A 27,841-nucleotide genomic window follows, 5' to 3' on the forward strand; every position below is an offset into this window, starting at 1 on the left:
TTGGCTGGGGGGGGAGAGAGTGTCGGCCCCGCCCCCTTCCCGCCCCGCCTCCCTAGGGTGGCGCGCGCGCGCGCAGGCCGGGGAGCAGCGGTGGGCGTGTCCCGCCGCGGAGCCCTTTCCCCCTTCTCTCTCTCTCGGGGGGCGGTTACCGAGTCGATGACGTCACCGCGGCCTAGGGATGGGGAGGCGGGCTCAGCGGGGCGGAGAGGCAAAATGGCGGCGGAGGCGGCGGGCGCCGCTACTGCCTCAGGGGCGCCGGAGGAGGCTGCGGGGCCGCGGCGGGCGGCGGCGGTGGCGGCGGCGCTGAGGAGACCCTGAGCGAGGCGGGGACGAGCGGCGGCGCGCTTTCGTGCCTGTGGGCTGCTGCTGCTGCTGCCGGGAAGGGCGGCGCGCGTGTGCCTGTCTGAGGGGTCTCATGTGCGGCGGAGGCGGCGGTGGTCCTTCGCCCTCAGGAGGAGGAGAAAGAGGCGCCTCATCCCGGCGCTGCGTCCGCTGAGCCGGCTCCCCGGGCGGGCGGGCAGGCGGCAGGATGAAGTTCGCCGAGCACCTTTCCGCGCACATCACCCCGGAGTGGAGGAAGCAGTACATCCAATATGAGGTAGCTGCTGCCGCCCTTGTGAGGGTCGAGGGGGAGACGCAGCGAAAGCGGGGGGGGGGGGGAATGAATGGCTTTGAGCGGTCTGTGAGGGGTGGGCATAGAGCGGTGTTTTGGGCTTCGGAGGAGCCGTGGAGGGAAAACAAGGGGTCTTTGTGGGTGGGGGGCGGTGGAGAGAAGTCGCCCCGGGCGGGGAAGGGCGAATGGGTTAGGATATGGCTTAGGATATGGGTGCGCAAGGCTGAAAAGTATGGGTGGGTGGGTGTGAGAAAACAGGAGAGGCGAAAGCGCTTGTTTACGCGGGGGGGGGGACAGCTCCCGATTTATCCTCCCCCATCCCCCACCACCCCCAATTCAAGGATATCTGCGGGTGCTCAGGTGCGCCCCAAGCGCAAAACTCCGCCGCCCCCGCCCCCCTTGGTGCGCCGCATTCTCCCCCCCCCCCGGGACTTGGCTCGGGTCCCTCCCATCTCTCGCGCGCCAGCCAAGTTTGCGGCGCTGCTGCCGCGCAAGGTGGTGGTGCAGCTGCAGCTTCGACCTCCTCACCTGCCTCGTTGCATTTGGTCTCTTCTTCCACGGATTTCCTGGAAGCACATATATATATTCTATCTTTTTTCCCCCATTACCCCCATGGCAATCCGCTTCGGGAAACTTGGCACCGAGGCTTTGGGGGGGGGGGGGATGAATATGCGTGTCCTTTTTAGCCGTGGGGAAGGAGCAGGAGCCCAAGCAGCCTCCCTCCTCCTTTGTTGAAGGGTGCAAGGCTGGTCTCCTCCACCACTGGAATTTTATTATTTTTTTTATGGCTGCAAAGCCCCTGTATCAGTGCTGTGATAGAAGATTGCTGGGTTGCGGGTAGAGAGGAACTGTAAAGGTTATCTGGGAAGCGCTTGGGAAAGAAGCTAGGTGGCACCCTATCCCAGGGTTATCAATACCCTCCAATTCTGTCACTTGGAATTTTCCATATCAATTGTTTGTAACTGTCCTTGATCAGATGCCCGAGTTGCTATATACCAATGGCCTAGTGTTGCTTAACCACATTTTGAGAATTTGTCTGTGTTGGGCTTGAGGGCAGCGTGTGAGGATCTGAGTGTGAGCTGCCCTTGTGGGTGTGGTGATTCCTGGAAGTGGTTCAAGGAGACTGGTTGCCAGGCCCATAGCATCAAACTAGATACATGAAGGCCTGCAAAAATAGAAACCCTCCCTCCCCTTTTTTCTGGACCCTCTCATCTCTACTCCTCATATTTCTTTGAGGTTTGGCTTTAATGCCTATGGTTTGCCTTGAAGATTTTATCTTCCTTCTGTCAGTACCTTTTGTTGCAGTTTTGATTATTCATTGTGTTTTATCCCTTTGAGGCTTTCTCTAATAATGCAACACCTTTCCATTTGTCGTATCTGTGGCATGGATTTTCTCCAAAAAGTAATCAACTGTACAAGCCAAGCATGTACGTATCCACCTAGAGCCCTCATGCTATCCCTTGTTTTTGTGGGTCTCAGCTGCTCTGTCTTTTGTGGCTTTTATTTGGGTTAGGCAGTTTTCGAGAATTTAGAAAATATATCTGGGCATTTCTTCCTACAGTTTCCATTGTTTGTGTTTGTACTGACTTCAAGTCCGTATAAGGAATATAGCATAAGCATGAATGCAAGTATTTCAAGAGGGAATTGACCACATATTTAGTCAGGTGTTTCAGCTCACCCCCCCCCCCCCCAGACTTATATACAAAAAAGGTCACATGTAATTATTTAGTTACCCTTTTGAAATTTGTTCTTGTTTCTTCTTTGCTTAGGGGAAAATAATAGCTTCACAAAATGCCTGATAAGCTTTAAAGAGCATGTTCTTAGTGAGTTTGCCATACAAAGACTTGGGTTTTAGCAAGAGCTTAGATTCCCTTGGATTGTCTGCTATCCTGTCATTTTCACTTGGATTCTCAAGAAGATAACCATGTACATGTAGTCTCCAAATCAACCTATGATTTTCACTGACATTGGAATTTGAGGAAGGGCAAGTGGCTGTTAAAGCGATCTTTGTCAAAGGACAGCACTGAACCTTTGGGCGTAACATCTCAAATTTAGATGTATGGAGAAATTAGTAGGAAAACATACAGATTGCATTCACCCCTACAAGTAAACAAGGAAGAGAGACCTTTTTATTTGATGTAGTCTCCGTAAGTGTGAAAAGCAGCTCAAGGGCTGTGAGAACTTTATTTCAAATGGTCTTTTAGATGGCCTGAAATCCTCAGTCAGTTGACTTTTGCCTAATGCATAAGTAGCTTTTCAGCACCACTGTCAGTTCTCTGCATGCAACAGCTTGGAATTATATTCAGTCCTGTAGACACTGAGCAAAATGCGTTAATATAGTTTTCCAATAGCTCCTCCTAAAAATGAAGTAATGAAGAATATTGCTACTTCAATGTTGAGACTAAATAGGTTTGGCACATTCATAACAGTGCTACTATTAGAAGGGATTATACATACAATGGCATGTATTTTTCAAAACTCTATTTTTCTGTTAAGTGTTTAATAAACTCCGGCTGTTACAGCAGATGCCATTATGTCCATGTGTTTACCCCCACCACGGTTGAGGTTTGTAGAGGGTGCATCAGGGAGACAATAACTTTCAGGAGGGTTGAATTGGTCCTGCTTTGGAGTTTTATGGGGACATGGATTCTGTAAGGATCTTGAAGGCAAACTATGCCTTTATTTGTACCTTATTCATGTTAATATGTCCAATCAGATTCTGCAGCTTAAGCAAAACTCAGATAACCTTATTTATTTGTCAAGGACAACTTAGAAAAAGCTATTTTTTATTTAATTTTTTCAGAAGTTCTTACACACACACACAAAATAAATCAGATTAGATAGGCCATAGTGGAAATAATATGGATGCGGGTGGCTCCGTGGTTTAACAGGGCTTGCTGATCAGAAGGTGGGCGGTTCGAATCCCCGCGATGGGGTGAGCTCCCATTGCTCGGTCCCTGCTCCTGCCGTGCCAGTTTGAAAGCACATCAAAGTGCAAGTAGATAAATAGGTACCACTCCGGCGGGAAGGTAATCAGCTGTGCGCTGGCCACATGACCCGGAAGTTGTACACTGGCTCCCTCGGCCAATAAAGCAAAATGAGCGCCGCAACTCCAGAGTCGTACGCGACTGGACCTGATGGTCAGGGGTCCCTTTACCTAGTGGAAATAATGGGACTATCTGTCCCAAATTAGAGGCTTGTTTTATATCAAAAGTTGTTCATAGGAAGAAGAAACTAAACATAGGTCTTTTGCAGGTCACCTCAAGTTTATGAAACCATAGCTCCTCCTAAAAAGGTGTTGGTATAGTTTATGGTTATAGTGTAGCATGAACAACTGGGTTCAAATACCTATTTAGCGCAAAGCTTAGAGGCAGAACTTGGGCTGGTAGTGCATGCTTGGCTTAACCTATCTCACAGGGTTGTTAGGATAAAAAGGAAGGACTATCCCTGGAGCCCTGATCAAATTCTAGAAAGGATGGGCTAAAAAACTGCTGCTGCAACTTGTTTTACACTCCCATTCATGCTTACGTAACCCAGTTGCTCTTCCAAGGAAAGCTGGTTTCTGTGACTTGCTATACATTAAGCAAAATTTGTCTAGCATCTCCGGTCTTTTGCATACTTTTGTTTTTATTAGTCATGGGAAGGAGCAAGGAGTTTATGCCTTGGCATAGAAGTGATACTTGCCTACAACAGACAAGCCAGTGCCGCCTCAGGCTACTGAGTCTTCACCAGGCATTGCATGTTCATGCTTCAAACATACCTCAGTCAGCAACAAGGTGCTGATTTAAACATTAAAGCTCTAGAGAAGCTGCTTCATAATCAGTGCAAAGTTCCATATTTTTTCTGTGGTTGTGCTGCATCATCATGCACATTCTAATCTAACCTAAGCCCTGGATACCTCCAGAACAGATTAATATTAATATTTGTGAATGTATTGAAGAGGATGCAAACAATTTTAGCTGCAAAGTAGCCCACTGCAGGAACAGATGGGGGATGACCAGGTTCTAAAAATCAATACCATTTGAAAAAGCTCTGCTAGGCAGCATCTTATTAGCATGTTGTTGTTGGACCCCTGCCATTGACACTGACATGCCACAGAGTTTCCACCCTGAGAGCTGATACAGCACCGTGGCTGGAAGACTAGTTGCGAACTGTCTGGTTTGGACTTTGCCTCTGCCATGAACTTGTTAGTGGCTTTCAGCAAACTCAGTATGTTTAGTGTCTGCTCTGCAAACCCCATCTCATAAGGTTGTTATCACAAATGTCCAGTTCTTTTCTTAATACTGTTTACTCCTTGTGAGTTTCAGCTTGAGTTCTTTATCTACTTTATAACCATCTTGCTTGCAGCTTCAAGACATGCAATTCCCTAACCTGGGTCTGTTATTAAAGTGTTAAAAAAGTTGGGAGTTCCGGTTATGGATCTGTGGCATGATGGAGGGTTTGACCTTTACTATTCTTTTTTAGTGGGCTAGTTACTTGGCACTGTTAATTGTTTTAACCCCCATCAGCCAGTTCCCGTGGCCTGAAATGATGGGAGTCATAGTCTATAACATCTGGAGGGCACGCATTGGATACCTGGTCTACTCCCACTCTAGTGCCTAATGGATGGTCTCATGCCTGGTGACTGGAACACTGTCCCCCAGCTTTTGGTTCTGAAGGGATTTCAATATCTGTCAAGGCTGTCTTGTCCGGTTTGGCTCAGGATGTCCACCATGACGACTGTGGAATTGTCCCAGTATGGTTTTGGCCCAGCACATTTAGCAGGATTTCAGCCAAGCCCTTCATATTGAGGCTTTATTAATCGGAGTTGCATTGTGGCATGGCTTAATTGTGTCACAAAAGACTTGTTTCAAATATCCTTTATACTTTATTGCTGAATGTAGAGCAGATGCATACATTTAACAAAATTATTATTTTCTATACCAATGTTTTGAGGCCAGTGGGAACTTTTGGAATTTTGAGGAAATGTTGAGGGTGCTAGTTTCAAAATGACTGATGGTGTGTGTGTGTAGCATAATGGCTGCCACTTCTTAAAGGGAAGAACAACCAACAGGACCACAAAATTCTGAGGGTGTGGCCTCCGTGAGGTGTCCTGTGGAAAAAGGCACCTACATCAGCCAGAGCCACACTTGCTCACAGAGAAGCTCTTTGCACCTCTTAACTGTTTGTGATCCCTGCTCTATAATCTGCTGGCACATCAGATGGGAGTAGATTTAGTCACTTTTGCAATCAATGAACACAATAGATTATGCATATACATATGTTTCATTTTCTCAGCCTATACTTTGTTAGAACAGAACATGACTGATACGCTGCTCTTCTTCATGATATTGTAGAAAAGACATTTATCTTGATTGACTCCATATGGAGGCAGTAGTCTGTAGAAGAGGAGACAGAAGGTTTCATGAATGCGTTGGCTTATTTTGATTTAAGAATGAAGAGTTGAAAAGGAGACAACTCATTCTCACAAATTACAATTTTTATACTGACTCTTTATTGCCACCCCTACACTTAATTCGAACTCATCAGTATTTGATTCTATGCCTGTAGGTTATGTGGTGAATTCTGAATGCCAAATTAGGGTGTCTTTTTCCCAAATCTGTAGCTTGGTTTGTTAAATCTGAGTTACAGAACTAATTTGAGGTGTGATGTGTACTGAGCTTTTAAAGGAAATGCTTCGAATATGTGTGAAAATATGCATAGTGTCAAACATGGAAAATTTGTATGATGTCTAAGTACCTGTTTTATTTAAAATTTAAGTGTAGAATTTGCACAGTGTAAATAACAAGGAAGCCAGACTGTACAATAATTTAACTAAATTGACAAATTGTTTGATTTTGAAGGGTCATTGTAGATTTTGCAATGTCAAAAGGACACATGAAAAACACTAAAGCATTGAAATAGCATCCCAACTAATATTTGCTGCACTGCCTTGTCCTGTCCAGACAGCTGGTGGGATAACTTTTTTTTAAGTAGCTATGAATGCAAATTCAATCCTAGGGGATTTGCTTGACAGTTTCTTGAGCATTAGCTTGCTGAGGTCCAAAAACCAGATGATGTGCTAATTGATCCAATGCCTTAGGCTGTATTTTGTCACTTTTTCTGTTCTCTCCATTTGAAAGGAAAGTGCTGTTTCCATTTCTTCTTCTATCCCATTTTGAGGTGTACACCCCTCTCTCTTTTCATGCACTTCAGCTTAACTCATGAACTTTGCACTCCTCTTGATAACACTATATCTTTCAGACTTGATAATTTTTTCCACAAATTTTGACAAGAGTTGCTGTCGAGGAGTGTGAAGCAGTAGTAGAGGGTGAGGAAACAGGAAGTGATAAGGAACAGGGATTGCAGGTGGTCCTTTGCTTTGACTAATGTATTTCTCATTAGCAACATCCCGCCTTGAGCCCCATTTTCTAAACCTATAGCAGATAATGCCAATGATTTCAAAATTTCTCTTAAGTAAAGGCTAGAGGCTAGATTTTTTGTGATAATGATGATAATTCTGTACAACATGTTCTCCATGTTCCATAAGTTAAGTAAGAAAATGTAAGTAAGTAAGGAAATGGTCAAATAATACTAAATATGCTTTTTAGAAGAGTCTTGCATTGTAGATGGTTGGACTAGATGGCCTTTCCAACTCCAACAATTCTATGAAATTCTGTGATTCTGTGACTGATCAGTGCAGTTCTCAGGATGAGCAATGCAAGTGCAATGTTAGTTGGAGCTTAGCAGTGTGAATTACTATTACAAGGTGTGAAGCTAGGAGTGCTAAATAAAAAAAAATCTTGTTATGCTGTGGACTACAGCTCCAACTCTCCTTTTTCTCCTTCCTTAATTTCTCTAGAGGTCTGTCTGTTGATAAAGTAAGGCAAGGAAAAAGAGGCGGTGGAGCATTGGGGATAACATGTCTACGAGTGAGGAAATTAAGCAGTTGGTTCCTGGTGTTACTTTTTGTGCGATTGTGTGTGCATTATCCTTGAAATAAAATGTTGGGAAGCAGTTAATACATAAATCAGGAAACTGATTTGGGGAATGAACTTAATGGTGTTCATCTGCTAAACTTTTCAGATAGAGATGTTGTTCCCTCATTACTCTTTAACAAAGAAATGGCTTTTCATATCTACTTTGCAAAATTACAAACTTTAGTTGATAGGGTGTGCACCAACCACAAGATTCTGTTTGGACTCCAACTGGGTGCTTCAGAAAACAGACCAGTCTCAAGCACTTTGGAGGCGATCTGATTTGGAAAAACAAATTTATTATGGGTAGGGCTGGGAGATAGCTGGTTTTCAGCATCATGATATATCGCCAGCTAAACATCGCCATATACCAATATATCAAGATGTCTGAAATAAGGATGGAGCTATAGAGAGGGATTGGCTGGCTTCATGGTTTTTCCTGCGTTGAGATTTTTGCCAGCGGCTGCTCTTGTGATTCGCTTCCCCTTGCAGGAGGCAGGGGAGAGCTGAGCCAGCAGAGTTAATATTGGTGCAGGAATTGAGAGAAGCATTGGTTGGCTTCACGTTTTTACCCACATTGTGATTTTTGCATAGCACACAAACATACATACATTGTGATTCGCAATATATTGCCAGATCAAAAATTCATGATACGGAATTTGAACCAGTTTGGGATGATATATTGCCCAGCCCTACCTGTCAGTTGCACAAGAGCTATTCCTTCCTCTTTTCCCCATTCTGGAGTCTTCCCTTGCTTAGGGAGCAATGTTTCTTTTTGCAGACGCACTTCACAATCTGAATGCCCAAAGTGCCACCAGTGAGAAATTGTTTTGTCTCTGACAAGTCCTGAATCTGTTCAGAGCAGCCTGCTTTGGTTATTGATTTTGGATTTTTTCCAAATCTAATGCACATACTTAGTTAGCAGTTTTTAATATCTATTTTGCCGCTACTGTTTGTGTCTCTCTAATTGTAGCTTCTGGCCTATCATTACTTCTTGGGATCAGAGTTTAGGTAAAGACTCTAAAGTTGGATTTGTCAGACTAAAGTCCATAGTCCTACAGTGTTTACAAGTAATCAAGACTAATTCTCCAGCAGTTTCAGTGGCATGAATCTGGTTGATTTAAATCACCAAGGGGTAAAAAAAAATATCCACAGACTAAAATAATTCCTAAATATTCAGGTTGCTATAATGATAGAAACATAGTGACAATGCAGTGCTAACTCTGAGCCAATTGTAGAGATCAGGTAGTTGCTAAGCATAATAGACATAGAAAGTCACACAGATGGCTCAGTGGATAAAACCCATGGCGACCTGCCAGTCCTTGACTCCCAGTGCCCAGCTATAATATAAGCACATGGGTTAATATGCAGTGACGACAGGCAAGGATGTTTTCTCCAACTGTGTTACAAAGAGAAGCAGTGTGAAAGCAGCTGTTTGTACGAATATAATCAGTTCAGTTTTACATGTTTGCATTAAGTTGATATTTCATTTAAAGCCAGGTTATCTCAAAGGGATGCCAATGACAACTGAAATGTGTTTTTTTAATCTCATTTTTAAAAGTTCAAGGAATTAACAATTTTTATCCCTCCTGGTGGGAACTCAGTGACTTAACCATACAGTGGTACCTCTGGTTAAGAACTTAATCCGTTCTGGAGGTCTGTTCTTAACCTGAAACCGTTCTTAACCTGAAGTAGCACTTTAGCTAATGGGGCCTGCCACTGCACTGCTGCTGCACGATTTCTGTTCTCACCCTGAAGCAAAGTTTTTAACCCGAGGTACAATTTTGAGGTTAGCAGAGTCTGTAACCTGAAGCATCTGTAACCTGAAGGCTCTGTAACCTGAGGTACCACTGTACTTGCAGCTGATGCAGTTCCAACCATTTCATCACCCACTGTTCCTTTTTTAGATTACCATTCTGTTGGCCACACCTGCCTTTTATTTTAACAACTCACCTGGTACATATGGGTGACCAGTAATTCCATGCTGGTGAGCGAGGTGTTGGAGGGATGGACTTTTCCAGTGCTTTTATGTCAGGCTGCTTGATTTCAAAAGCTAGCCACGGAGGAAGGAAAGTTTCTTTTTCTTCAGTAAAACACATTAAAAACTTTCCCCCTCCATAACCAGCATGGGAATGCAATTAAATGTTGTTGTTGTTGTTAGCAGAAGAGTAACTTTTGCAGGCATATTGACAAGGCAGCCAACTTTGCAACAATGAATATACTTTTAAATCAGGTAAACAGGATTAAAGAGTCGGATGACTCTATTGTGATATGTGTGGCATTTTTCCTATGCAGAATTAAGAGTGCTTAAGCCTTTTGAAATTGATAGACTTAATTGCATGTAAGCCTAAGTCTGCATTGGGTCAAGCAGAGCAACATGAGATTGGAAGGGTAGATCTGTGAAAATGGAACTTTTTGGAATGTGGTATTAAGAGTTAACAAACTTCTAAGTTTGTGCCTTTTGGCGTTGTGAGGGCAGGAAAGGAACTTTTATAACAGAGCTGTTGCTTGCCAATCACTCCTTTACATGCATATACTGCTGTAAGAAGCCAGTGAAATTGAGTGTACTGCCTGTGTGTTTGGCAAAAAGTGGAGGTGACCAGAAAGTAACAGGATTTGTAGATTGTGTTGTAGTTGCTGTACTTCTAGTAATTTTCTGAGTTCTGCATATGAATTAATGCTGTCACGCTTAAATTGTTGTGAAGAGACTTCAGTGCACTCGAATACCCTGCCTCTTCTGGAATAGCATGGGTTCTATGTAGGTTTGCTCAAAAGTAAGCCCCAGTGAATTCACCAAGCTTGTTCTACACTAAACCTGTGTGAAGTTGTAGCCTAAACTTGCATGAAAAGAAAAGTGGCAGAGGTTTTGCAGGGAATCTGTCATTGGGGATAAAATGTGCTGGTTATTTTTCTTCTTTCGGCTCCCTGCTGAAAATGGGGTTTGCAGGCACCATCAGTCACTTGGTTATCATGTTTTCAAAGTCCTGTGTGGTTTCAAACTGTATCAGCTAAAGTCATGGTGATATAGGTGATAGGAAGCTCTGCTGAACTGTCAGAATGGCCTACATAGGTTATGGAACTTAAGCACCCACCTGCTGGCTAGGAAGGGTCCCCCACACCTGACCTATTTTTTAATATTTAATTTTATTTGTATTTAGTAAACAAAGCTAAAAACTTTGACGTTTTCAAGCTTGCCCAATAAATAACGCATAAATTTTATACATGTGTATATTGTCTGCCTTTCATAGAAAGCCCTTTTGGCTGAAATACATTGGGCTGTCAATAAACATAATCATTCTGAGACGTAATCTTTTTTTAAATGATGGGTTTGTGTGTGTGTGTTTCTTAGTTTATGTTGAATGTCTGAGTACAGTGAAGAAGTTAAAGGGCATACCGAATTTTACATGTTAAACAGATTATGGCAATAAGACCTCAGCTATTCAGGATCTAGGTTGCATATGATTTAAAAGCTAATGTTTACGTAGGTTAGCCTTACTTTTAATGCAGGCACCTCTGATCATCTTGAGGCTTCACACCCAAAGTTGGTACCATGTTTCTGGAAAAGCCCAAAGCCAAGCTTGTTGAGCACTAAGCATGCACGGGATCTGCTTTCCTTGCATGCAGTTGTTGCATCCTGGGGAGCAATAGACAAACTGTAAGCTTTGCAAAAACAACACTGTGTTGTAATTAGAAAGCCTGGACTTTAACCAAATAGCTCAGCTATGAAAGACATGACTGCAGCACAGTTGTCTTGTAAACTGGATTGAATTGATCTCTATTGTAACATGATGAAATTCTGCCAGGAAATAAGTGACCTTACTGATTTTAATAATAATATCTTGACTTTCTGTTCAAAAGCTACATTATTGCAGTGCTGCATAATGCTAATATAATCTGAGATAATCCCCTTTTGCTATATTCCAACTAATCCTGAGGCAATCTGTTAAACACTTACTTGAATAACACTACTTAGAAAATGGAGAATCTTAGAAGCCTAGCAGCTTCCTTGCTCTATAAGTTTATGCAGCAAGTTGTTGCCTGTACTACATGTTTTTGGTAAATGTGCGGTATTTATTTAATTTTTGATACTACAAAAAAGTGACATGAAATAAAAGTTCACATTCCATGTCAGCCTGGAGGCATAAAAGGACTTTCATTGCTACTTGATTTTAGATAGATTGATCAAAGTGATTGAATGTGTTTGTGCGTACAGATTTAACTCTCCCCCCCCCTTTTTTTTTTGGGCAGGCTTTCAAGGAGATGCTGTATGCTGCTCAGGACCAGGCCCCTTCTATAGAAGGTAAGTGAGCCAATTCTTCCCTTAGCATTTGGAATTGGAGCCCCCATACATCACATTTTTGAACAAAGCTGTTTCAAAGTGGCTGCATAATAAGTCAGAGGCTAAAGTACATCTGTGTTCTTGCATAATCTTAAAATTTCTATCATCTTCCTGTTTTGTTTTCAAAATCCAATTCAGTCTGGTTATTGCTCATTTGCATAGGGAAAAAGTGGGGGGGGGGGGGAGAGTTGCCAAGAGTAAAAATGAAGAAAGGGAGGTAGTTAGAGCTCTGTGTGATCACTGAATAGTAGTCAAAACATTCCAGGAAAACTTCTCCTATTTTCATTTGGAAGTGTATTAGATATGCTGTTAGATGTTTCACAACCCGGGCATGCTTCTAGCCACTCTGCAATTATCAGAAAGCCTAGGATTTCTATTTTGATAGAATGAGTGTAGTCCCTTAATTCCTCCCTCCAAAAAAATAATAATAAAAAAATCCCAAATTATGAGATAGCACAAGATTAATTTTGGCACCCCCATTCCAGTAACCAAAGATACTCTGTGTTGTGGCTTAATTTAAAGTGGGTTGCAAAAGCACCACTATGACCATGCAAATGAATAAATAAAAAGAAATGGAGCCCCAAATGCATGTTTGGGTTAAAGATGCTTCTGGGTCTAAAAAGGTTGAAGACTGCTAATGGAAAACATTCTTTTGATGTAGCCTGTGCCATCTGTAATTTGTTGCAAGCAAAGAGTCAAAGCTCTCAATCTCCGTATTATGCAGCAAAATGAGATAGGTAACCATATGGTGAATAAACTGTTTTTAAAAATGCATTCTAACAGCCAATTGGAAAATTTCCAAAATGGAATGAGCCATTAGGTGTATCTGTAGATCAGGGTTGGATAACCTCTGGTTTGGGGGCAGAATATGGACCTCAAGATTGCTCTATCCGGCTCCTGGAACTCCACCCCAGAGAGGTGTATGAGGGTAAAATACCCCCCGTTTTTCTGGGAACACACCTGCTAAACTTGTAAATTACAGACTTTCCTCTTCAAAGTGATTCCCTGCCCCCCCCCAAATTAAAACCTGCCATCTTCATTCAGTATATTAAAGGGGCAGTGAGTTGTCGGTAACATTGCTAAATAGAACTTAAGCACTGTCCAGTGTCACTGGGTTAGTCAGTGGCAAACGGAGTATTGCATTTTAAAGCTCTAAGCAGCATGATCTGCTGTTCTAAACTCTTTCTGTTAAAGGGCAGTCACAATGAGTTTTGCTCTTCCAGAAATAGAACTGCAGTTATTTGAACAAAGGGAACAATAAATCTGATGGTGATGCACCTAACCTGGTGTCTTGTGGTGCCCCCCCCCCCGGAAAATAAAAATGATAGTTTTTTCCCTGCCGTTGCTCTCTGTGCTGGCTATGGATTCACCAAATGCTGCATCTGACTGGACATCTAATGTTTTAGTTTCAGTCTTTAGGAACATTTGTTTATCTCAGTAGCAGGGCTCATCTCTCAATTGCATCTTCCTCCGTTGGCCGTCTTTATTTGTGTGAAAAACTAGGAGTTACTTGATTAGATAAACTACTGCTCTCCCCTCCCCAGCTCTGCTCTAATACTGGTGTTAAAATTCAAAGCTATCTTTTGACTCTGCAATTGTTTAATCTCTTTTGTTTCTCTTGCTGCAAATTGGTGGTCAAAAAATTCCAGTGCTGCTTTATGCAGGTGGTATAATTCTTCTTTCATTGTCCCAGGAGCTATGAGAAACAGAAAGGTTTTTCATACAATAAGGCACAAGTGTTTCCTGTAATAAGGTGTTGCACACATTGTTAGTTGACCACACACAACTTTCTGCAAGAAATCCTTTGGGCATAACCAGTTGAATTCATGACATCCTTCTGCTCGATCACTTTTGTAGCAGTCAGGTGATGCTGTCAACAAGGATATGAAAGAAATCAAACATGATTTTGTTTTAAAGAAAAAGAAGGTAAAGAGATACAAAAGTAGCTTAACTTTCCTAAACTTTTTTTGTTTTTATATCATCAAACTACTACAATTTACCTCCACATGTTGACTACCTAACATCCCATATGGCCTCTGATGCCCATAGCAGATGAACATAGATTCAGAGGTACTTATTTGAAGCTTGAAAACTTGCTGGTGTCCCATGGCTCTTCCCAGCTTCGTCTTCTTAGAATGCCTGACTATTTTTGTTTTATAAAGTCAACATATGACTTAAATGAGTGTAGTGGCTTTCCTTTGGGAACGAACTTCAAAAAAAGTGTGTGGCAGTGTTTATTGCCTTGGGTCAAGAGAAGGGTTAGGGGTCAGTGGGAAGTGTTACAACAAAGGAATGGAATCTCATTAGTGCAGAGCAAATTGTATTTTTGCCCCTAAGAAAGACTGGTTACTGGACACTGACTGATTCTCTTTACTTGGTTAGCAGATATGCGTTTAACTCCCCAAGCTTCTTGGAATTCAGCTCTTTTCTGTGGCAGTGAAGTGAAATGTCTGTAAATTATTCATTCTGATTATGTGCCTGAATGGCCAGGGTCCACACTTGATATTTTCCAAGGATCTTTGTTCTAAAGAGTTCATGCTGAATGTTTTAAAATTGGCATTAAGGGTGGGAGAGATAACTCACTGTCCTTTGGGTTTTGCGACCAGAACCAGCACATCTGACAGCATTCTCTTTGTAGTCCATATAAACAACAATTTTGATTATGCTTGGTATTTTTTCTGTTCCTTCATGCATAATTGTTTGCATTAAGCAGATATTTCCCCCTTGCAGTTAAAAGATCTTGATGATTAAATGTGAATGACTAGCCCCAGAAGAGACTGACTCAAAGAAACAGTATGTAAATATGCCCCCAGACAACCAGAAGGAGTGGGGCAATGGAGGGAATGAGACGAAGACAAAGGAAATTGTCTATAAAAAGTATATGAGATGACTGTACTGGGAAGAGAAGTCAGTGATACGTATACATGTTGTCTGAGTTGCCACCGTTTCCATTAGCAAAAGCTTTTTTTTAAAAAAAAAATTGCTTGCAGTGTGCTCTTAACTTGGAGGTAGAATGTTAAAGCACGCTTGTAAATACGCCTACAAAAGTGATTAGCTGGCAGGTTGTTTTTTTAAAAAAATATATAAGCCCTGGTTTCTTTACCTTCATGGCAGCATGAAAATGCAGGATGTTGGTCTCCTAACAAGCTAGGTTTTTTTTTTTTTTTTAATTCTACCAAGTGGGCTGGCAGAGGAGGACTGGGTTCCTCATCTACCAGCCTGTCTACTTGTTTGGATGGAATTCCTTGTTGCCTGTGATTAGTAGGCAAGTTAATTGCAACACTGCTGATTTGGATGACCTTAAGCAGACTGAAGTGTGATGGATTCTTCTTAGGTTTGTTTTTTGATTGATTAGAACAAATGCTGTCATCTTCTTGTGATTTCAATCCCCCTTCAGTTAAAAATCCTGGGAACTAAGCATACTGTTCGCTTTGATTGTGATGGTATGCAGGTAATGAGAAAACGTGAGTGGTAATTCTGCACTTTTGTGGCAAGCTTTTTCAGAGATTTCTCTGTGCAGGAGCATGAAGCACTTCCTTCAGGAAGCAGATTTGAGAATGGCCATTTTCCTATCTTCAGCCTGCATTTGTGTGCCATTAAACTGAGTTTTTGTTTTAGATGCAGAAATGTCTAAGACTGGCACTGCTTCCCGGCCTGTTTATGTGAACAAACAGCTTACCGTTTGAATGTTCTCTTCCCCTTATGCCCTGTGATTTTCTGAATGACTTCTGGCTTCTTGGAAAAACCATAGTTTGTGCTGCAAATTGTGGCGTAGTTCGCACATACTTAGTCATGGTTTATTTGAACCATGGTCTGCAGATTATCATTGTGAGTTCCACCCCTCTCATACTAGTACATAAATCTTACATGAACAACAATGTCTTTGCTGAATATAATTGAAATGGCAGCAGGTTCAAGATTCACCACCTTTGAATCAATGTTAACTTCATGTGTGAATCTTCCTACTGGTTAGAACTTGAATAGAACTAACTTGTAGCTTTCCATTGAGAACAGATGAGTCATGGACAGTGTCCAACTAAACGGTTCTCCTAGTGTAAGTGCTTTTGACTGTACATTGGATTTTCTTCTCACCCTCCTCTCCTCTCCTCACATGCCCCTTAAATCCGCTCTGGAGGGTTGGAAGAACCCCCAGAACATAGTGCTACATGCATTGTAGCAAAATTTGTTAATTTACAGGCAGAGGTAGATGATTATAGAAATGACCATATTCAGTAAATTTATAATTTTAAGGGTTGGTATACAAGACAGCCAAAAACAAACCAATAACCACCTCTGCCACATGTTTATTGATATGGTTCCTGAACTGTGTTGTAACTATAATAATTTATGTATTTTTGCTATTTATTAGTAACTTTAGTGTACACTAACACTTTTACATTCTAATTAAAAAAAAATATTTCTTTTAAATGTTTGTTTCTAAAGTAAAGTTTAAATAACTTTTAAATGACCATATCACCAAGTTTTGCCATCTTCCTATGAATAGTTGCTATGGTTTGTTTGCATTTAGTACTTCGTTAATAAGGTATGAATTCCTTTGCTGTAACAGCACAATCCTGTCACTTTAATTTCTTCAGAATTTGGAAAAAAAAATGATTTGCTGTAACTGGTTGGATGGTGGAGGTTGAGAAGAAGACAAAATGGTCTTGAAATATAATTTTGTTTGGCCAGATACGGTTCCTTCTTACCAACATCCTGTGAAACAAAAGCTTCTTATAACAATTTAATAAAAAAAACTTACTCTCCTTTGATGCTGTCCATGACAGCAGTGCCAGTTTCATTTTGTTAATCTGTTTAAAGCTTTCACCATGCGGTGCCAAGCAGAGCGTCTGGATAGCTGTTTTTGTGATTAAATTTCTAAGGTATTTCAAAGGTAAACAAGGATGCATACACAGTATAAGTAAAATATTTGGCTTCCTGTTGCTGCCCATCTTTTGGTTGAAGATTAAAGATTTAGCGATGGCCATATTAATTTAGCAAAGAATACTTATGCATTAAATTTATCCATTGTTTAGATGGGTGTGCAGGACACAATTAAATTAGAAAAGAGCAATAAAGACCTTTAGGCACCAGTGGATAGACAGTGTCTTACCTCTTAATATTGTACAGGCTTAGAAACATTCAGACACTTTATAGGTTTTGAGTAGTTAACAATGGTGCAGTCAACTACCATTAAAATGTTCCAGTGCTCATCAAGAACTAATTGCTATAGGACCCCTTGGGATGAAGATAGCCATTGTTGCCCAGTTGATATTTGTTGGGGTCCACTTCCTCGAGAGAAGCTATTTTGAAAGAGCATCAAGAGCTACCGGCCCACAGCAGCTGGAAGAGGGGGGGCTGAGTATTGGCCTAACTTCTAAGATGCGCGCTCATCATACCCAGCAACTGACATTGCTTGCTCCTCTGTGTTCTACTAGATCCTGACAGATGTTGCAACATCTGATATTTTTATTGTGCCTAACAGCTGGTGCATTCTCTGCAGTCAACAGAATACTGATTGTGGATTTTTCTTCTTCTTTTCGAACTTTAGCAATTTAGTTTATATAAAGATCGGAAGATGAAATTGGATCAATATCAAGTACCCAAATCTGAAGGGTACAGAGTAAAACTGGATGCTAGCTTCACAAGTGGTAATGTCGGGGACAATTGCTTGACAAATTGGTGTAAGGGGAGAGGAGCTCAATCCCTTGCATCGCTTGTGTTTCTTCTTGACAGCTGAATAAAATATTCAAGTTACCATATATACTGGAGTATAAGCCGAGCTTTTCAGCATATTTTTTATGCTGAAAAAGCCGCCCTCGGCTTATACTCGAGTGAGGCGGGCGGCGGAGGGACGAGTGGCAAGAAAGGAGCCCTTTCTCGCTGCTAGTCCTGCCGCCGCCCGCCTCTCGCACTGCGCTGCACTGTGCCTCTCCCAACCAGGCTCCTATGCCTGCTCTTGCGAGAGACAGAGGCAGAGGGACGAGCAGCGAGAAAGGAGCCCTTTTGGGCGGAGCTCACGCCGTTGTGCAGATTTGAACTGCCAACCTTATGACTGGGAAGCCCAAGAGGCTCAGTGGTTTAGACCACAGTGCCACCTACGTCCCCCATGGAAGACTAATAGCCTGAAGTAAAACAATGGACTAATTATAATTGCATAGTGTTATCAGATACTTGGCAGGGGGGCTAAGTTCATTATATGATTTCAAGCAGAGCATAATCATGAGCATACAGTTCTGGTAATGCAATCCTCATTAGAACTTTAGGAAATACAGTTTTTCCTCAACCAGCCCTGTATGAGAAGCTATATATTGATTTCCCCTCCTACACAATTACTATCTATCTTCCTTTATCTTTGCATCTTGTTACCATAGAGAGGCAGACTGATATATGGTCCAAAATTAAAAGTGGGTTCCATATTGAAGAACTGACTTGTGTATCTGGAGGACCTGCTGCGCTAGAAGGCAAATTGCCCCTTGTTGTTGGACAGCCATCAAGAAGGCTTTTGCCATTGAAATACTGCACATGAATGGAACTATCCAAGAGATACGTTTTGTTAATCTTAAAGTTCTTACCTGCTTGGGCCCTATACCCCTCATAGGCTACCACTGCTTCTTTAAGAACATAAGAAAAGCCTGCTGGATCAGGCCAGTGGTCCACAGTGGTATATAAAAAAAAGCATTGGACAACCTCATAGTTGGTTCAGGTCTGCTAACAGTTCTACATTGGCCATTAGGGGTAAATATGGATTGGTTGCAAATGAAAAACAATCCATGAACTATCAGGCATGTAGCAATTAGGATCTATCCAACATTGACCCTGGAGAGACCTCTTTAGAGAAAGAGGCTTGGGGCCTTGTAGAGACCCCCACTCTGACTGAAAACCGTGAAGGACTTGCAGGAGTCCAAAACTAGTCTTAAGAACCCCATTCAGGGATGCCTTACCTGGGACATCCAAAACCCCTCTGACCCCATTCAGAGCCCTGTTGTGAGCCCTGATTCTCCCTACACACACACTCACACTCACTCTCAGGTCCTTAGGAGCAAATCACAACAATACAAACACAACACGTAGGGTAATAGTAGAAAATACATAATAGAATAATGATATCATTCAAATTATAGGAGTAAGCCAATCAAAGTTCATATGTACAATATAACAGAGTGGTAGCGAGGACCGTCAAGCCGTGTGTTCAAAACAGATGTCTAAGGAGAGCCTCACAATAGTCTTTCAAAAGTAAAGTCTCTCAGTAGTCTTTCAAAAGTTTAGGAGCAAAGGCAGAAACTGACCTGGACAGAAAGTATTGCTATAAATTAAATCATATTAATTTCCCAACTGTTTGAGTTGAGAAGAGAGGTTTTTAAGAGGCCTGTGTGTAATCTGTGCTAGCTATTGTTAAATATGCTATAGCAGCATAGGATAGACTTGGAATCCTACTCCCAGTGGTGTGTGTTGCACTGTAGCATATTCACATGAACAGTAGGTTTGCTGCCACAGTGTTTGAATACTGCTGGTCTCACACTCATGTAACTAATCATTCATGAAGTGATAAGCCACACGGGTACCTGTCCTTATGTCCCCTTCACATTGTGAAGGATAAATGAGAGAGAATTAAATAAGAGGTTGCCGGGTTTAGCTTGTCTGCACATAGTTGCAGCCTGCCAAGAGTCTGGATTATAGCTGCAGTCCATACTGAGAAGCCCAAGTGCTGATTTTTTTCCTGGTTTTGATGTCAGTTTCATATTTCCATTATCTTGTGCATATGGTGATGATCCACAGCTGGTGTACCCAATAGTGACTTGCTTCATTGTTAAAATTTGTAGTTTTGTTTGCCATTAAATATGAACAACACCTCATGGAGATAAGACAACGTATGTAATTTTTTGGTTCTTGTTGCCTGCTTTAAATGCCTCTTAACAGATTGCTGCAAAAGCTCAGTTTTAGTGGTGATCTGTAGAAGACATGCATTAGCACATCTATGTGCTAAAATGTACTTAATATTGAAAGGGGTGCTAATCTCTGCTAAGACTTGCCCAATTGCAAATACTAGTAAAAAGCATTGATTAGACATGGGATTTATTTCCTGGAGCCATAAAAGCAGAGACTACTGCAACCCAGCTGTGAAATGAGTTGCTGATTCAAGATTTCTGATTCTGATTAAAGGCTTTTGGTTTTTTGGGGTTTGAAATTTTATTTGCAAGAAGTGCTTCTTCTCAAAATCTGATTTCAAAGCTAATCACAATACAAGTCCCTAAGTCTGATTTGAGAGTTTACCCCCAGCCATCTGGAACAGATTTGGGGAGCACAGGGGGAGAGAACAGGGAGTGGAGTTCTGTTGGGCAAGCAAAAATCCTTGCACTGATGTAATGAGTTAGTTGGATACTGCCCAATGTAATCTTACATCTTATATTCATGTATCTTTTAAGTTTGTGTCTAAAAAAACCCATTACACTACTTGAGCTAAAGGTTGACCGGTAGGCTAGCTTGTGGTGGTTTTCCTGGTTAAGAACAATATAATCTTTTGGTTAACCATTAGCCAATACCAAAAGGCTACTGTGCAGTTTCCCCTAAAACTATAATCCTAAAACATTTGCTTCAGAGGTTGATTCACTGACCACCTAAAGTAAATAGTCTGATGGGGATGGGGAGATGGGGATCTGAGAGGGTAACAAACATTAAATTGGTGAAGATCAGTTGACATCTTAGTTCCAGAGAATGCAAGGCAAAAACTTGGCTCTCTTGTTGTACCAGTTTCCTTATGATCTTTGCCATCTGTTGTGTTGATATTTTTTATCATCTCTGTAAATGTTTACGTTCCCTTCTCCTGCTATATGAAAAATGTTCATGAAGGATTACAATCCCTGCCGTGGGTAAACAGTGTAAACAGAATAATGTGGAATATTTGCAGTCAGTTGTAAAGATAATCTTCACTTACACCACAGTAAGTTCCTTTGTGTTCACTTGAGCTTGCTAGTCTCATTGCATTCAAAGCTAAAACAAATGCTGAAATAAACATATGAATTAGAAGGTCAACATTTATCCTAAAGGTAAAGCAGTAAAATGATGTTACAAGTATTGTAGCAAAATGAGATAATGAATCATCAGGTGGATTGTACTAAAATCCATAGTAAAATGGCAGAATATTTTTCTATGGATGGTGTTTTAAATGAAATAGCCCAAGGTAATAGTAATAATCTGCTACTACTGAGAGCTAGTACAGTATAGATCATGGCTAAGAGACATCAATTCTAGTTAGACATGCTTTAGGAATTTGAACCTTGTAGATTTCAGTATGAATTTATCTGAACTGCAGCTCCTGGATTAATGTAGAGAATACATCTTAATTCGCCACAGGCTTGTACACTTCCTGAATAATCTAATGCAGTTCCTTGCTGAAACTCCCCTCCACATTTAAAATGTGCACTTCAAAGTTTCAATGCAGGTAAAAGTCAGTGTGAATCTTATATTATGCAAATCCTGGATAAAGTTTGCAAACTCACCTGATGCTATTCTATGCATTACTGTCTTTTAAGCTTCTTGGAATGAAATTAATAGATTGTGAGAATTGTTTTACTTAATTGATTCCCCCAAATAGCCAATATGTATTGTGCAGTAGAAGACATTACCACATGCTAAAAAGAACTTTGTTGTTCAAACAGTGTACAAGTGACATTGTCCTACTTGAGTCAATGTGGGTGAATGAGTCTTCCCATATACCTTGGACTAGGAGATGTAATGTCAATGCCCTGCAAAGCAAATTCCCAGATACTTTTGGGAGGATAGTTATTTCCATTTTCTGAAACAAATTTTCTCTTTAACGGTGGTTGTCACTGATGTTAATAGCAGTTAAGTTTAACACTGTTTACTATAAGCCAGAATGTAAAACGGTGGTAGCCCTTGTGCCTTTTCGCTTACCAGGCTCCTGATCCAGGCTGGTAGTCTTGTTATGGAACCATTATGAGCAGAGTGTTTGGATAGCATTTCGAAAACTTAAACTGCTAAATAAGCTGTTGGGGTCACTTTTTGTTTTTTTCGTCCAACCTGTGGGGAAATTGTCTGCAAAACTTCAGACAGCTCCAGCTTCCAAAACTTAAATAACTTGTTCATCCTCTGACATGTCAGCTGTTATCTGCCTAGGCAGCTTCCAGTCAGCAGAATTCAAAGAGAGGGGGCAGTGCTTCCCTTAATACCATGCTCCTTTTTATTTTCAAAGAGCTTCAGATATGTTGCATTGGTGAAGATATTTACTTGTAACTGGTTGCTTATCTCAGTCTTTCAGGCACTGAGAATCTGTATATTGATGTAAAACTGGGGGTGATGGGTATGGGCAAATAGGAAACCAACTAGTCCATTTGGTTTGTTATTTAGGATCAAAAACTTGAGTAGATTGCATTGGTGTACTTGGAAATTAATTTCTTTTGCAGTTTACAAAGGGTGAAATCTAAAGCTGCTTGGAACGTCACTGAAAACTATTTGTAAAAATGAAGAATTGTTAAGTGAGCTTTGGAGTCCGAGAATGAATAAACTCTCACCTTAATTAGAATCAGACTAATGTCTTTAAATAGGGACGCGGGTGGTGCTGTGGGTTAAACCACTGAGCCCAGGGCTTGCCGATCAGAAGGTCGGCGGTTCAAATCCCCACGACGGGGTGAGCTCCCGTTGCTTGGTCCCAGCTCCTGCCAACCTAGCAGTTGGCACGTCAAAGTGCAAGTAGATAAATAGGTACCGCTCAGACGGGAAGGTAAACGGCGTTTCCGTGCGCTGCTCTGGTTCTCCAGAAGTGGCTTAGTCATGCTGGCCACATGACCCGGAAGCTGTACACCAGCTCCCTCAGCCAATAAAGCGAGATGAGTGCCGCAACCCCAGAGTCGTCCGTGACTGGACTTAACTGTCAGGGGTCCCTTTACCTAATATCTTTAATACAGAAATTTATGTTTATACAAAAATATTAGTTAGCTAGTTAACTTGCTTTCACTTTTAACATGTTGACAGAGATCAGCTTAGTTTTTCCTTTTGTTATGTCTTTCCCCCCTTATTGTTGATGCCTCAGCCTATGAAATGTCAATGCCCTGTGATTCTTATCTAAATAATACAAACAATTCATTATTGGAGAGTGATTTAGACTGTACTTAAGCTTTGTTATAGTAGTTACTATGTAATTAAAAGTGTTTGGGATTTGAAATAATAGTGTTATGTTTCTGTATGTTTGGCATGGAATTTTGAGCTTAATATAAAGTGTTTTTGTTGTAATGGGAGAACAGCAGTTCAGTTAAAGGGTTATGTACCTTTCCATCCTCATTTATGAGTATCTTTTCTTTATAGGGATCATTTTTATACACCTTGTGTGTGAGAGAAGTAAGATACTAAATGCTTCTGCTTAGAAGGGGCATAAATAGATGGAATCCACTTGAAATTTGTACAGATACAGGAGTTTCATTTTCGATAATGTGAGGTTTATATAGGTAAAGGTAAAGGACCCTATGATGGTTAATTCCAGTCAAAGGCGACTATGGGGTTGCGGCTCATCTCGCTTTCAGGCCGAGGGAGCTGGTGTACAGCTTCCGGGTCATGTGGCCAGCATGACTAAGCCACTTCTGGAGAACCAGAGCAGCGCACGGAAACGCCGTTTACCTTCCCGTCTGAGCGGTACCTATTTATCTACTTGCACTTTGACGTGCCAACTGCTAGGTTGGCAGGAGCTGGGACCAAGCAACGGGAGCTCACCCCGTCGTGGGGATTTGAACCGCCAAATACTTGGTATATCAAGTTTATATACCAAAAATTCTTCATAAGAGAAGAAGCAGGTTTAGCATTTCTTTCAAAATGTCCGGGATGCTGTTTATTCAAAAATTATATTCCACCTGATAGTCCATGTTCCTGTATTAACACCTTGCCAGGTGGATGAATCTCTGCTACAGGAAAAGGAAAGGTAGTTGTGTTGACCCATAAGAAAACATATGTATTAGGGCAATAGCTTTATTTGGCCAGCCAAAGTGTCACAAAATAGTTCGAATACTTTTGAGTTTTCTAGATCTCCTCATTCAATACAGTAATCAAGGGGGTGGGGGGCACACAGAAAAAGTTGACCTGAGATAAAACTCCTCTGTGCCTGCATCTGGTAAGAGTCATGATTACTGAAGGATACAGCAGCCATTCAAAAGAGACAGCTTTAGATGCTATGCAGGTTTCAGGTTGCACCCAGGCCTCCTTTCTGGTGTTGCCATGTGGCTCTCCTGGACAAGCTGTAAACCAAGAACAAACCATTCTTAGTCCGGAGAAAGCGAAACCATGCGCTTGGGGTCAGACAACATATCAAGCCATGCAGTAACTGAGCTCAGCGCAGCAGTAAAAACTGAGTAGTAATGAAGTGGCTCCAATCTCCTCCCCAGGAGCTTGTGCACTCTCACTAAGCCACCATGGTTTAGCTTAGTAAGGTGTTGGCAACCAGGCCAACGCCCATCTAAAACATCCTTGTTCTTAATAACTAAGAAAGGGGTGCAGATATGCAGATGGTAGGCAGTAATTCTGTCAGTCTGGCAACCTGTTGATGCAGGTGTAAACGTGTTATATTTATTCATTTGTGCCTTCATGGCATTAATTACTCCATTTTTGCTTCTGAAACGCTTTAGCCCCTCTGGTCGGGCTATCAATGGGACAATTTTAATGGTAAACACTGATGTAAAATACAAATCAGAGACAGCATTTGTTTTAAAAAGAGTAGAGACTGTATTTGTTTTAAAAAGAGTAGAGGTCTGAAAAATTCTGCTTCACATGTCCGTCAGCCAACATATTGCTAGCATCTGTGTGCTCTCTTTCTGCACCATAGAGATATAAATTGAAGTTGCTTGATCAGTAAGAATGTCACATACTGAAATAATCATTTGAGCAGTTAAGCGATTGTACAACATAGAACCAGTGGCTGTTGTATTATGCATGGAGAGTACAGATAATGAAATGAGAGGCATTAGTTGTTTGAAACAGGCAGGGTAGCTACTGCTAATTCATTTTAACAGGAAGGGGTTCATGTAGTCTGGGAATTTCTGCAGTGAGCGCATGTAGCAGATCTCTCTGATGTGTTAACATCAGTCTTTGTTGTTAGAGCTTCAATTTTTGCAGATGCTGTAACCAGTACTTAAGATTGCTTACTCAATGAGAAGTCTTAATTTTCAAAACATCATTAGGGCAATGATAGAGAATTGTCCCTATATTTCTGCCTTCTTCTTTCCTGATAGATGGGTGTTCACTAGGCAACATGCAAATATTAGCTCATTTGATGCTGATGTTTTTAAAAATATTTACCTCGGGTTGAAGTAGCTTCAGGTTAAGCATTTTTGGGTTGCGCTCCGCGGTGACCCGGAAGTAACGGAGTGTGTTACTTCCGGGTTTCGCCACTCACGCCTGCGCAGACGCTCAAAATGACGTCATGTGCATGCACGGAAGCGGCGAAATGCAGTCCACGCAGAAGCGTGTTACGTTCTACTCAGGATGCAGATGGGGCTCCGGAATGGATCCCGTTTGTATCCAGAGGTACCACTCTATAAGGTTGAGGCCTAAAAAATGTCGCTCTCAACTAGTGGAACTATATGAAATATTTCTGCAGTTCTGCGAGCATAGTATTGGAGCAGAGTCCTTCCTGTATGTTAGTGGCATCTCTCTTAGTGCCCATGTGGCAACCTTACCACTTCTGTACTTAACAGGACTTGCTTGCTAACAGCCTCTTTGCTGACTCTACTGCTTTGCATGTGAAAATAGCAGTGTATGTTGATGGCTGTTATCAAGATGAAGATGCAGAAGGTTCCAGCATGGATTGAGTGAGGAGTAAGAAACTCTTTGGAAAGCTTCTGCACACAGCAGAAAGGAGCTTTTTCCTGTGTGTGTGAATTTGCACAATGCTGTATAATCTATTTTTATAGGCATTTGGGAGTAGATGAGTTCAACACAAGTGAAAGAAGCTGATTAGATTTGGGGTTGCTGTGATTAAAAATAATTTGGAAAAATGAATATTTCACATAAGTCACTACTTCCATGTTTAGCCATCCTTTTTTGTTGTTTAATCTGAAGTAAAGAAAAGGCAGCTTACTCTTAATTATAACTCACCTGCTCAGTGTAAACTACTTCAGAAAACCCCTTCATTTAGCTTGCAAAGTAGCTGCTAAAATTCCAAATCAAATGAGTAAATGCCTGACATGGACAATACCTGGCATGTTTACTGTAGAGTTGGCTTTTTTGGCTTGGGGTATTATGATTTCTGGCGCCAACTTCAAAACTTATGCTGCCCAGCTTGTCTACCTAAATTTTTCCAACTAGTAATTTTAGTGCACTTAATTGGTAGAGTGCAGTGAATCCTCTCTATATTTGACTGTTGCTTATGCATGTTAATTATAGTAAGCTGTGTCAGAAATAAAATAAAGAACTGTGCTATGCATATTGCCAATTTAATGATAGTAAGCCCAATGTGCTCATGTCATGGCCAGGACTGTTAATAGATATGTATTTTCAAACCAAAAGATCATGTTACATTTCTCAGTTTCAGAAGCCCACATCTGTATTAAAATGGTAATATCACATTGCCAAAGCTTCATCTCCAGGTCATGTTGGAATTTAACCAACTAAAATGCTTTGTTGATAAAAATTATATTTGGAGTGGTTTGACTTTGCACTAAGATATAGGCCTATATCAGCAGTGCCCTGGTTGTTGTCATCTGTGATGTTTTCATAAAACAAACTGCTCACACCAAGGTTTATGAAGGATATAGTTAAATTGTACTTTTGAAAGTAAACGGGCGGGGAGGAATATAGTGGCTTGTAATTTAAGTGATAAGCCTATATGTAAATATGGGTGCTGATCCAGCAAGCTCTTTTATGTGTGTGCATGGGATTACATAGGCACAGCAGAGCTTTCATGTTTTTCTCTCCCCGGGTGACTTCTGTCCTGTACAATCTTGCAAACTGTTCTTAAACTTGGTCTCTTAAAGCAAGGTGCCTAGGAGTTTAGAAGACTAAAGTTTGCCTGTTAACTTATTGTTGTTGAATACTTGTTTTAAGCACTTTAATATGTCTTGGGCACTAATCTCTACGTGTTGTTTTTGAGGACCATGCCACAATCGCCCCACTATGTGTAGATCTCTTCATGTGCACCATTGCTTTGGCATGTTATGTGCAGGGGCTGCAGTTCATATTGAGAGCTGTGCAAGGTGGTGAAGGGTGCCTGAGAGCCACCATTAGATTTTAAGCCACTTGTAAATGCTATTATGTCATTGATTTCCATTGATTGTACAACATTGACTTGTTTAGGCAGATGATATTGTACGTGAATTAGCACCAAGAAGTTCCCTATTTCCTTACTTTTAAGGCTGAAGTATTCATTGTTTTCCTTTGTGAATTTTGAAAATGTGCTTCTGCTAGAAATAGACTTTAGCTCTGGGCTATCCAGCAATTTAAATTCTAATGTTTTCAGCATTCTAAACACAATAGCTTAGATCTCAATGATTGTGTGTGGTCATTTGCTTTTGTAACCCCACTTTCCAGGGCAGTCCCTTGCACTGCTTGGGGATCCTTCAATACAGTAGTGGATCTACTGCAGGCAGCTACATGGTGTGTGTGTGTGTGTGTGTGTGTGTGTGTGTGTGTGTGTGTGTAGAGTTAACACTTCCTGTGGACTCATGGAGGAAACTCTCCAGGATGTGCAAGATTTGCTAAGATCCAATAAATGCTTGATCAACATTGAGGTATCTGTCCTTCACACAGTTGTTTAAATTAAGTTGCCTAACTGAGCAGGGTAAGGGTCTACAGTAGCTTGCAAAGGAGATGGGCTGTGGGCTTTGCTGCTCACCTAATCAAGATAGTTTGGGATATAAAGGTGAAATTTATTTCTGCCATGTGTTCTTTTTCCACTGTGAGAGGCAATATGCCTCTAAATGCCAGTTGCTGGGAATC

At 41.3% G+C, this 27,841-nt stretch overlaps 1 protein-coding gene across 1 annotated transcript in view; it reads left to right on the forward strand.

The window, feature by feature from the left end:
- Positions 1-208: 208 nt before the first annotated feature.
- The window catches only part of XPR1 (xenotropic and polytropic retrovirus receptor 1), a 103,301-nt gene continuing 75,668 nt past the window's right edge, over positions 209-27,841 (forward strand). The window contains exons 1-2 of the mRNA XM_028732418.2: positions 209-598; positions 11,818-11,869. Of these exons, the coding sequence (XP_028588251.1) occupies positions 530-598; positions 11,818-11,869 (121 nt within the window). The 5' untranslated portion in view covers positions 209-529. The remainder of the gene's footprint in view (positions 599-11,817; positions 11,870-27,841) is intronic.

The sequence above is a fragment of the Podarcis muralis genome, chromosome 5 (assembly GCF_964188315.1).
Source record: "Podarcis muralis chromosome 5, rPodMur119.hap1.1, whole genome shotgun sequence".
Lineage (NCBI taxonomy): Eukaryota > Metazoa > Chordata > Lepidosauria > Squamata > Lacertidae > Podarcis > Podarcis muralis.